General features: G+C 39.6%; 1 protein-coding gene across 4 annotated transcripts; it reads left to right on the top strand.

The window, feature by feature from the left end:
• Window positions 1–65: 65 nt before the first annotated feature.
• Window positions 66–12,435, top strand: LOC311025920 (RAC-beta serine/threonine-protein kinase-like). Of its 4 annotated transcripts, none has more exons than XM_084029082.1 (14): window positions 66–184; window positions 2,942–3,094; window positions 4,099–4,227; window positions 5,174–5,285; window positions 5,652–5,802; window positions 6,443–6,574; window positions 7,164–7,229; window positions 7,419–7,487; window positions 7,582–7,704; window positions 9,027–9,155; window positions 9,340–9,554; window positions 9,632–9,719; window positions 10,022–10,124; window positions 10,576–12,435. In XM_084029082.1, the coding sequence occupies exons 2-14, from the start codon at window positions 3,049–3,051 to the stop codon at window positions 10,653–10,655; spliced, it is 1,443 nt and encodes a 480-aa protein (XP_083885208.1). In that variant the 5' UTR covers window positions 66–184; window positions 2,942–3,048; the 3' UTR covers window positions 10,656–12,435. The 4 variants fall into 4 exon arrangements, with proteins under 4 accessions (XP_083885208.1, XP_083885210.1, XP_083885209.1 ...); XM_084029084.1 differs by having other exon boundaries at window positions 79–184; window positions 2,939–3,094; XM_084029083.1 differs by having other exon boundaries at window positions 84–173.
• Window positions 12,436–12,757: the final 322 nt, after the last annotated feature.

Below are 12,757 nucleotides of genomic sequence, written 5' to 3'. Positions count from 1 at the left end.
CTTTGAGAAGAACCTGCGCCATGTTGCCCGTAGGGGGCGGTGTGTGTCCAGAGATTAGCAGCACTCTGTCTAATACCAAGAAGAAGAGAGTCCATGGTGTTTTCCTGGGTGGATGGCCTGCTCTGGATCTAGCCTGTTAAAACTGCACTGAAACGAGAGCAACGTGGGATAAAGTCAGTAAAATGTGCGTTAAATCTCGTTGTGATATAATTAACTGTTACATATATCGGATTACGAGATGAATTGGCGAGCCTGTAAGTCATACCTAATAATAATTATTATTTGACTAACGTTACCTCGCTATTAGCAAGGCTACGCCAGTAACCTAGAAGAAGGCATATGGTCGCTAATGTAAGATAGTGTTTACTAATAAGAAACAAACATTTGTGGGAGGTAAAATATAATTTAGTAACATTGCCGTAGCTAGTAAAGTAAGCGTATGGAAAGCGATGTGTCTTTTTCACTGTAAAACACGTAATATGTGATACCAAGCTTTAACTTGAAGTAGCAAAGTTACTTCTAATGTAACACTAGATGACATTTAACGTTAAGTTATTTGGAATGCGTGGATCATGGCGTGTATGTGCTTCAGGTGCACATTAAATATAGATATTTTCCGATGTTTGTTGAGTTATGACCTAGATTTACATTTCCCAACTTAATCGTCCGTTGAAAGTTAACTCATCACTGTTAGCATACAGCTAACAGCTGTCAGCGTTTAGGTGCTAACAGCTAGTTAGTTCGCTAGCTAACTAATGGTAACTGGCAGCCTAGCTAACGGCTAGCAAAAACAACAACAATACCGAGATTAGCTACATGTTAGCCGTGGCGTGGTTGGTGAAACTGAGCATTAAACTAGGTTTTGAATAACGTGAAAGTCTCTAACTAACTTGAGCCACAACGTTGTGTTTTCCAGTAGCCTCGATGCGTGTTATTTTAACATTTACAGTACGTTGCCCTGCGCTGTTCGCTGGCCAGGTGACACAATCAACCCGGGGTGAAGGTACACGCTCCTCCAGAGTTAGAAAGAAATGTGGCAACGTTACAGGTTTTGCAGAGGTGCTTTCACGTTCATTTTCTGCTCAATTTGCAAACAAACCCACATTTAAGTGCCATGTTTGTGTTGATGAATCATAGTAGTAGTTTGATGAGATGTGAGTGGACAGCAGAGGAGCGAGAAATAAGTGTTAACACTCGTTGCCCCCCATTGGATAACATTCACCACAACAACCTTGTAAATATGTTTAAATACATATTGAATAACTACAGTAGTTCATTTGAATGTTTTTTTTTTTTTTTTGTATTGCTACAGAATACATTAGGCAATACATTAGGCAATGTTCTTTTTTAGTTCAGGTTATTTGAAAGATATTATTACTGATATTAAAATCAAGTCAAGTGATCTCTGACATTTATTGTCATGATATAGATTTGTAGGCTAGACATCCAATTAACTTGTTTCTGGGCAGCTTCCCTGGTGAAAAATAAATATACTAGGTATATTTGTTTTTAGTGTATTTGAAGACACACTAATCATTAGTATACTTCAAGTCTGTTCATGATAATTTAACTTGAAGTTTATTACCAAGTGTATTTTGTAGAAAAGCACAATTTGAAGTGTTACTGAACTTTTATGTGCTAAAATGGAACAACTTCAAGTATACTTAGTACACTTAAGTACATGGCCGTGTATGTACCAATATACATGCTTGATTACTGAAATGCTCAGTTATACTTCTGGCTTATTACAATCTACTCATTAATTTTTTTAAATATTTCTCCAGTGCATTCTTACAATAATACGTTTGAGCATATATCTTTTTTAAATGTACGCAACTTTATATTTTCCTATAATACATTTATAGAACATGTACTTTACTACAGTTATTTGAAAGTGTGTTAAAAGTGTTATTATGAAAATAACAGGCTTTGTAGATAATTAAAAGGACTTGAGATTCATCGTAAAAGGTTTCAGGTAGCCAGCGTAGTGATGAGAGCAGACCGGTAATGTGATCTCTGTTTCTGTATTGGTCCGCATCCGACTGCAGGAGACCAGAAAAAGGTGTTAATGGTAAACATACAGAATCACACAACTTACACATATCAGAAGTATGTACTGATTAAATCCTTACTATTAGTTAGTCTTGATATTTTCCCTTTATTTTTGACATTCTCATTTTTAAATCACATGGTAATCAAAACAAGAGTTAGCTGCAGCAATGCTGCTGCTGTTGTATGAAATAGTGTGGCCACGTGACTTCACTGTGAGGTGTGCAGGTGTTAGAAGTACTTAATTCCATTAGTTTAAACTGTTTGTGTTTTTTAAAGGTTTCACAGATTCGTTGTTACCCAATCAGATTACAGTATCTATAGTATTTATCAGGTAACACATTTTTTGTGTTTAAGTGAAATGAATGTTCAGTGTAAACTGTGCAATCGTGGCATATTGAGGGGTTATCTTTCCGTGATTATGGCAGGATATCTGTAAAAATGCCTTTTAGTTAACATTTATATACAATTCAAGTTTGATTGTCATGAGGGAGCCTGAATGTTTATACTGTTCTGATAATTATAGCCTACTTATATCAATGAATCTAATATGAAAGGCAGGCGTACATTCTGATTGACTGTTTATTCCTAGAGAGTCTAAATGCATTTGTTTGGTCATTTATAAAATGTACATGTTTTCAATAAGACGCACAAAAGTAAGTTGTGATTAATCAAACATAAGGCTGGTTCATCTATTCAGATGATATGAGGTTACGTGGAAATGGCAGTGAAATGTCAGGAAGGTTAATTTCTACATAAATTGTCTGATAAAGATTTGTCATGTTTTTACAGTGGGTCCACTGTAAAAAAAAGTGTAACTTCTCTGATATTCTGCTTTGAAAGTATTTGAAGATGGTCCTATTTTCTTTGTGCTGCTTGTTTCATTCAGCAGGTGCTGTTCACAACTGAAAACTGAGACTTGACTGGGCCAAGAGAGAAGTCCACTGTTCCCCTCCCCGACCTCCTGATCCTGACCCTCTCTGAAACATATCTGTCACTATGAATGAAGTCAATGTAGTCAGAGAGGGCTGGCTTCACAAGAGAGGTGAGCATGACCTTCACAAAGTTCCCTTCTGGAGGTCCTCTTGTTAGCCAGCACAGACATGATGTCCTATTGTTTTCTGAGGATTCATTAGTTGTTTACTAATTTAACCTTCTCGTGAGGTGAAATCACACACTTACCCTGTGAATATGCACCAGCATTAATGGTGTGTAAGAGTGGACTTATACAATGTAACAGGACAAACAGCAGCGGTAATCCTGTCATAAACCACAGAACAGAATCAAAAATTAATAGAATACAATCCATCAAATCACACTTCAGTATGTTCTTATACTAATTATTACATTCAGAGTGACGAAGTTCATTAAAAACACTGTGTGATGCAATTAACTCCACGCTGGTAAAAAAAAAATATATATATACAATTGTACAAGGAACCCTCTAACCTGGTGCATTATTAAAAATATTAATGTGTGCGAAGAACCAAAGGCTGGCCACGCGAGACCAACGACAAGACTTCATGCATCCACAGAAAAAGGCATTTATTAAAAGACGGATCCTGGGATTTCATTAATCACTATCGGAACATTCAAATGAAGATGGATTTTATTCAGAAAATCAATTATTTGAACCAAGCCCTACTATAGTAGTTATTTAAAAGTGTGTTGTATTTGTTGAGAGAGTATGGTGTTATCATACTTTCAATATACTATATTTCTTTTTTAGAATATTTGCAATATACTATAGATGATGTAAATCTATTTGAAATACACTAAAGTACATGTATTTTTCACTACTGTGAAAAAGTAAAAAGGCTCTCAGATACTTTTTTATGGTTAGTTTGATGTTTAGTTCAGCAGTTATCAGGTTTGTACAGTCTGTCATAGAGTAGGAGATTGTTCTGTCAGATCGATTGTTTTTGTTTTTTATCGGTTGTCATGCTGATAATTCACAGGGTTATTAAATGGTTATTAAATAAAATCCTCTGGTTCAGCATGATTAACATCTTAATAACCTGTGCCAACTGATTGTTTGTTCTGACTCAGGAGAATATATCAAAACATGGAGGCCCAGGTATTTCATCCTGAAGAGTGACGGTTCCTTCATCGGCTACAAGGAGAAGCCTGATCTCAACGACCAGGTTTCACCACCTCTCAACAACTTCTCAGTGGCGGGTCAGTCCTCCACACACAACCGTTGTTTACTACTTGTCAATGCTAGTGGTCTGGTTTAACTTTAAATGTGACAACGTTGTGTGACTGAAGTAAAACACGTCATTAACTCCACCCTCCTGAAAATAAACATACTCAGTATATTACATTTTAGTATGCTTGGGTGTACTTGCAGACCTACTCATCATCAGAATACTACAAGTGTGTTATTGATTAGTTAACTTGAAGTTTGCTATTTTGGAGCAACTAATTTTGAAAGAAATAGAAAAGCACAATTCGAAGTGTATTTAATAAACTTTTATGTGCTGAAATGGAACAACAACTACAACAGGTATACTTTACTATACTGTGTATCTACTAATATACATGCCTGATTATTAAATATATTTCAAATACACTTAAGTGTATGTATTAATCATACCATTTATCAGTTAACCACCAAGGACGTGTTTGACTGGTTATACATGTCAGTCTATGGGTTAATTTAAGTCTATGTTAATCAGTTGAGATGCTCAGACAGGATGCACAATTCTGTGTGTCCAGCTGTGTCAAGGGAATTAAAAAACAGGACTGAAAGCATTTTGATTCAGAATCAATGTCAGGTACTCAACGCTTCTGATTGGCCTTTAACAAGATCAAAATTTAAAAGCTGATATCAGCTGATTATCGTTACCTGCACCTGTTACCAGATCAATAAACTCAAGATCAAAATTAAAGCATTAAAACTAGATATAGCATTTTGAAATGCAGCATCTCATTGTGTCAGTGGAGAAAGAAAATGGCCTCTTGTATTTCACGTCAATTTACTTAAAAGTTAAGCAGTTAGTTGTCGGTTAATGGGAGTTGGGCGAAAGCAAAATGAACCAAAGCTGACATGACGAGCCGATACATGGCTAGATAGAGACAGTGACTCCGGTCTGTAAACATCAATCTTCATTTTGTTTTCCAGAGTGCCAGTTAATGAAGACTGAAAGACCCCGGCCCAACACATTTGTCATTCGTTGCCTACAGTGGACCACTGTCATTGAACGCACCTTTCATGTGGACAGCAATGAGGAGAGGTAAGAACAGGATCAAATGTTTTCCTGCCAGGCTTGGGTCAAACTATGAATGCTCCATTCACACAGTGTTCAGTAAGTCGGAGCTTGCTAAATCCTGGACCTGGAGTTTATATTCTGACGATGCAAAGTTAAAACTGCCCTCTTGTGGATCCATTCAGTTCTCTAGCAGCAGGCAATCCTGGGTTTGGATTATGCTGCTGTTGTTTGGTTCACTTTTAAAAAAGCACTGGCGTTGTAACAGTGTATCTTTGTGTGAGGGCTCGGGGAAAACATTTTAGATGATTCCCCGAATGTCATTCAGTGGTGTGTTTGCGTGGAAGACCTCAGAACTTGGTGCATTTGTTTGATGTCATTTTTTCCTTTCAGAGAGGAGTGGATGCGGGCGATCCAGTCGGTGGCCAACAGTCTGAAGATGCGGGAACAAGAGGATGAGGAACCGATGGATATGTTTGGCTCGCCCAGCGAAAGCAGCCTGGAGGAGATGGAGGTGTCGATGTCCAAGAATCGCTCCAAAGTGGTGAGAGGACATAGACGATAGTGAGCTTAAGTCTGAGGGTGCACTCACACTAGGGCCATTTGCAAAGCGCCATTTTTATTATAAATGTACCAGTCCGGCTCCGCTCTGCTACCGCTCACACCACGAGTCTAAAGCCCAATCCCGACCCAGAATCCCGCTGTGTCCTACACACTCATCAACAGTATTTTCAGTCAGAAATCGACTCGTTAACGGTGGGGATTGAACACTGAGAGATAATGAATGGGATGGCCTTTCGATTAAAGCCTACGTCATGCCCACGTTGCGTGCACGTGCACGTGCATGAACCATACTGTACTTACATCCATCTCTTCCAAGCGTGCCGGGGCCAAGGAAGCGTACTGTTCTTAAGTACGGAACGGATCGTTCACACGGGCCAAACATCTGGACATTAGGCTCAATCGGGCGGTACGGTTGGTGTAGTGTGAGTGTGCCCTAAGTCTATGATTACATATAGGTGTTTTTGAGAACCATCTCTATTATTTGTTGTAAAAGAACATAGTATATGAGATGTATGAGTCACTGTCTAAAGACTTCTTTTCAGAGACGACTTGTATATGTTTAGGTTGTTAAAAAAGAACGAGTTAAAATGTTTTTCCCTAATGAGTTGTGCACTTTCCAGACAATGAGTGACTTTGAGTACCTGAAGCTGCTTGGGAAGGGGACGTTTGGGAAGGTGATCCTGGTCAAAGAGAAGTCCACCGGAGTACATTATGCCATGAAAATACTGCGCAAAGAGGTCATCATAGCCAAGGTAAGTAAGAGGTGTAGATACAATTGGTTTTACTTACACTTACACCACCAAACCTTCATCTTACTTCAAACAAGGAAGCTCTGTCCTTTACACGTCTCTACACCACTTACCCCAGTCTACTTCACACTTTATTATTGTATTCATTTATTTTGTATTTTTACAGTTTAAAGTTACAGAAGCGGTGCACGTTAGTAGACATTTCTGTAAATGTGCAAATCTTTTTTACTTATAACTGTAGCGTGCAGGTGTAATGGTAGCTGCATAAAGACACAAGGAATACATTCAAACAGGAACAGCAATACTTATATCACACAGTGAGTGTGGTCACATAATTGTCTTTTAACCCCGACACCACAACCCCTGGGTGTTTAAATGAAAACGGGAATGAACTTGAGCGCCCCCTCCTGGTTCATGGGTGACAATGGTAAATTTTTGGGGCAGAGTGGAAGAATAAATAAAGGGACAACTGTATGTAACAGCCACCTCATTCTTGTAGCCCAGCTGTTTGAACAGATTCCGTCAGATAGTTAAGTGCCTTTCATATTTAGCATGTTTTCAGTGTTTGTGACAGTAATGTGTTTGTTGACAGGACGAGGTGGCCCACACAGTCACAGAGAGCAGAGTGTTACAGAACACACGACACCCGTTCCTCACGGTAAGAACACAACATGATAGGACTCTGACGCTGAGGTCAGAAGCTCCTCGACTGATGTTGTGGATCATGAACATTTTGCTGTGATATTACAATGCTTTTTAAATATTCACACTCATCCAGTGACACAGCCAGAAGGTACTTTGCTGGGATCGTACATGTCTGTCATTGTTGATGGTTTTCTCCCCGCAGACACTGAAGTATGCCTTCCAAACCCACGATCGACTCTGTTTCGTGATGGAATACGCCAACGGAGGCGAGGTGAGACGTCACGGTCACATGGGATGTCTCTTGATGTCGTCAGTGTGCCGTGCACAGTGACCCTAACCCAGATCTTCTTTGTGGTCCCTCTCAGCTTTTCTTCCACCTGTCACGGGAACGAGTGTTCACAGAAGACCGGGCACGCTTCTACGGCGCTGAGATAGTGTCGGCGCTCGAGTACCTCCATTCACGGGACGTTGTTTACCGCGATCTGAAGGTGAGTCCTGCTATTACTTCTAAAATAAACAGAATCCATCCAGGTTTATATCCTGACTTCAAAGAAGATTCTCATTTTACTTTTTACTAGAACTTTCAATAATGAAGACACCTTTAATAAGAATAGAATTTAAGCATTTTAATGAGCTTAATAGCCGTTTTTATTGATTGAGTTGCGAAACTCAACGCACAAGAACCTGTGAATATTAAAAGATCATACAGTCATTGTGGGTAATTACTAGCGATGGGATGATATAGGATTTTATCGTGGATAAAAAAAACATTCATAATCTCTTCAGTGTTCTTCAGACCTTTGCAACACTAAATTGAAAAGCCTTCATGGAACTATGTTACCGTGGTGACAAAAACGTGCATTTTCCCATAAAATAACAAAGGAAAGTTGTAACTTTGATGTAACTCTGTCCAATCTGTTCCAAATGTTAAGACATTTAAATCATCTAAACAGCAATATTGACTCATATTTATAGCACCACCTACTGGCACTAGCAATTGACATGTTTTATACTCCTATATGCTCCTCCTTAATCAGATCAACTTCAAATTTGGCCTGAAAAGCCTTAAGACAAGGGTGATGCTTGGCAACGTTTCAACATTTCACCTTGAAAAGACAAACTGCTGTAATGATGATCAGTCAGTCAAAGGATTTTCACTCCAAACATATTTGGTGATATTTGACTGTGGCTCAGTGAAGGTAGAGCATGTAGTCCTTTAAAGCTGCAGTTGGTAACTTTAAAAAAAAAAAAAATTACTTAATATTTGCTCAAACTGTCACTATATGACAGTAGTCACTATATGACCATATGACTCTGTCACTATATGACAGTCGTACATGAGACAGATAATCAGATTCCTCTCCCTCTTTGAGTCTCCTAATGATGTTTGCATGATTCTACCATACCCATACAAAACAATTAATCAGAGCGGAGGAGTCTCTAACGCAGCTGTCAATCAGCTTGTGAATTCAGATCAAACTGTGAAACTAGCCAGCGCAGATCAAATATGAATCAACATTCCCTGGATGATTTTATGAACTGACGGCGTTTAGTTTAGATCTTACCTGCGAAGCAGCAATACCGGTTATTTAATCTCTGATTGATTAAACCTTTGACCAACGTTTTAGGATTACAATAAAACAGTCTTTATTTAAGTCTTTGTTAACTTAAACTGAGTAAGTGACAGCAGTAAATCTCCTCGTCATGGAATTCCTCACCATCAGTCAAAGGTTTATAAAAACATGGATTATTATCCCACGATTGATCCTAAAAAAACATCTAATGTGTGTATGTCATGTTACTCTCTCAGCTGGAGAATCTGATGCTGGATAAAGACGGACACATCAAAATCACTGATTTTGGTCTTTGTAAGGAGGGCATTACCCCCGATGCTACCATGAAAACTTTCTGTGGTACTCCTGAATACCTGGCACCTGAGGTAAGGTACTGAAGGGTGGCTCATAATAACAACACATTTAGAGTCTCCACTATGTATGTATGTATGTGTGTGTATAAATATATATAAATATATAGATGATAGAGAAGTGATGTGTCCAAAATCTAAACTCTACATCTCAGTGCTGTTGTTGTGGACTGTAATCAGACCCATGTGTGTTTGTCAGGTCCTAGAAGACAACGACTACGGCCGGGCGGTGGACTGGTGGGGTCTGGGCGTGGTCATGTATGAGATGATGTGCGGCCGTCTGCCCTTCTACAACCAGGACCATGAGCGCTTGTTTGAGCTCATACTCATGGAGGAGATCCGCTTCCCCAGGAACCTGTCCCCTGAGGCCAAGTCCCTGCTGGCTGGTCTGCTCAAGAAGGACCCCAAGCAGAGGTACTGGACCCAACTCGTACTGTCTGCGTGTTCAGTTTGTGAAATACCGACTGACGTTATCTGCTTTGGACTGACAGGTTGGGTGGAGGTGCCGATGATGCCAAAGAAGTAATGAGCCACAAGTTCTTCATCACCATCAACTGGCAGGATGTGGTCCAGAGGAAGGTAAGACGTTCTGATGTTAGTCAGCGTTCATATCTGTCATTCAGAGGAAACATGCTTCCGTCTTTCTCACGATTGTGAGCTGACAGAAATACCATGAATCAGAATCAAAATAAGCTTCTCTTCTATACGAGTGTTTGTCCGTGTATGTAATTTTATTTCCTGAATCTGTATTTATTCATTGTGCTTTTTCAATTCTTCATCAATTAACAACATAGTAACCAAGTTGTGTTTAGTTATGAACAATGCTACATGAAGTGATGTTTTAAACCCAGTGTGTTCCCAACCTTCTCCCTTTCCTTCAGCTCACACCACTCTTCAGACCACAAGTGACTTCGGAGACAGACACCCGGTACTTTGATGACGAGTTCACAGCGCAGACCATCACGCTCACTCCTCCAGACAAGTGTAAGTGTCTTCTGAGTGGACAGGAGACACTGTCAGGTCCTGATCCACCACAGTCCATGATCACAGTCTGGCTTGAACTTAAAATTGGTTTTCTCATTAATTAATGCAGTAACATTACGTCTTCTATACTTGAGTTTGTCATTTCTTTGATATTTATAATCAGATATCACATTATTGTAGAACATGGATGCATGAAATCCAACATCGCTGACTTCCTGTTTGGTAAAAATGCGTCTTATTTATATTCTCAAAGATCATTGATCCCACTGAATTTCACAAAACTTTATCCTGAAACTGGGGTGCACTGATCAGTAAAGTAGTAAAACAATAAACAGAACTAAAATAATTAAAAACCGATTGCACATTAATGACACAGTTCAGTGTCCTGATGGTCTACGGAAAGAAACCGTTCTTATCTTTTAATGCTCCTACTTGTGTCTTGTTCCTACAGATAACAGTCTGGACTGCGAGGACCCCGGCCAGCAAGCACATTTCCCTCAGTTCTCCTACTCTGCTAGCATAAGAGAGTGATAGCATCTCCACCACACACACACGCACACACATAAAACACATGAGGCATAAACACCTTGTCCACATCCTCCGAGCTGTAAAATGACCTGAACCTCGGTCTCCGTCAGGATCTAAGTGCCTATCGTTGTGTAGAAACGGAGCCTGGCCTCACTGGCTGCTGCATAGAACTGGACTCACATGGTCACCAACACAACGTCTGCTGCTGTTTCAGACCGTAGACCGCCATCATGTTTACGGTCTTTATGGAAGCCATACAGCTCCTCCGTGAAGTTTCCAAGTGCTCTTGTTCAGAAGCAGCCGTGATACGAGGGAGGAAGAGGCGGGCTGCTCTGCTGGCTGTTTCTCTCTCTCTCTCTCTCTCTTGCTCTCTCTCTCTCGCTCTCTCACTCTGTGTGTGTGTGTGTGTGTGTGTCTGTCTGTGTGTGTGTGCCTGTGTGTGCTTGTGCCCGCTTTCTTGTGTTGAGAGAAGGGCGGCATCAAATCCAAACCGAATGTCATCAGTTGTGAAAGCGTGAGGTTTTGTGTGTGTGTGTGTGTGTGTGTCTTAATACAACGCTTGAGAAATGGATCAATCGATAACACGTGACGATCAACGTGTCTCCGAGCTGACGAGCTTAGACGCTGTCCTTTCTAAAGTGTTTGCAATGAAAACAAATCACTTGTTTATTAGTTTGCTCTCATCTCAGATTTGATCTTTGTAAAACGGATCTGTCAGTGTGACACATCAATTAATGGGAATTGGGAAAACCTTAATGCACAAGGTGTATATGTTATTTTTATAAAACTCATCTTTTTCTTTCTTTTTTAATTCTAACACATTTTTATCTTTCTCGATCAGCAACATACACACCCTCCATGTGATTAGAGAGACTCCGATAGACCATGTTAATGGAGCTGAAAGCTTCCCGTTTGGTGTCGCTGCTGATTATTGTTTTTATAAACAGCTGACATCAAATGTCTGGTAGGTTCATCGTCCTGATTCACATCAACCATCAAGCACATTTACACTATTTAATTTAGACAGTTCTTTCCACATTAAACTCTCGCTTTGATTTTGGTTAAATGAGGAGAAAAAAAAATGTATAAAACCTCAAAGAAAGGTATTGAAAAGTATTGTATCTGTACTGAAACTGTATCAGCACTACTAGTGAAACAAACAACTTCACAGCACTTTGAGAGTACAAGTTCATCTTTGGACCGTCATCCTTTTTTTCATTCAAAACTACTTCTGTAATATTTTCTGCCTCTTTTCCGAACAGAGCTCACCTTGTTCTGCTCTACTAGTTTGACCTTTCATTGACCTTTCATTGTCCTCTCGTCGTCGTCTCATTGTATGTCCAGACTCGGACCCTCCAGAGAGCCGTGTTCATCATCAACATGGTCCAGTTTGGGTTTGAGTGCAATTAGGATGTCTTTTTATCGTTTCCCGTCTATTAATAATGGCTGCACAACATTAAAAGGGGAGGTGCGCCGATAAGATTTGCAGTACTGGTTTTATGCTGTACATGAAATGGTTGTACTGGTGCTACACTGTTGCGTCACTGGTGATAAATGCACAGAGCCTCCATCACCTGAGCTGTTCACATCAGTTCAGTTCTTGTTGTTTTTCTGCTGGTTTTACTCCTGAACCTCCTTCACCCATTCAGATTAAGGAAATTCATAACGGTTGACAGAATTGTATGCATTTGAAGTTTCATATACTGTTCAAACAATTCATTTCTACTTGTCTATGAATGTAATTATGAAAGACAGTGATCCAATACACGTTTTTAACTGTTAATACGTTCTCGTGTTTGTCTTCATCCTTTCTCTCTCCACTCACTTTTAGAAGGAATATAAAGCAATGCCTTCGTGTGTCATTAGTACCGTTCGGGGCAGTGGTTCCAGTGTTTTCTTCAGGACTGAACTCTTCTTGTGATGAACTCACTCTTACTTTTCATCTTGAGCGAGACGTTTTTTCTTTGTATGTGCTTTTCTGATTTGAAATTGGAGCACTCAGATGTTTGTGTCACCTATTTGCTTTTTTCCCCCGCCACTTTTGACTTTATGATTTATTGATTTTCTCAACAAATGGAAAAGAAAAACAACATATATTTTTTATA

Source organism: Eutrigla gurnardus, assembly GCF_963514095.1.
Source record: "Eutrigla gurnardus genome assembly, chromosome: 15".
NCBI classification, from domain to species: Eukaryota; Metazoa; Chordata; class Actinopteri; order Perciformes; family Triglidae; genus Eutrigla; species Eutrigla gurnardus.
The sequence above is the reverse complement of the archived record's forward strand: the minus strand, read 5'-3'. Positions and strand labels throughout refer to the sequence as shown.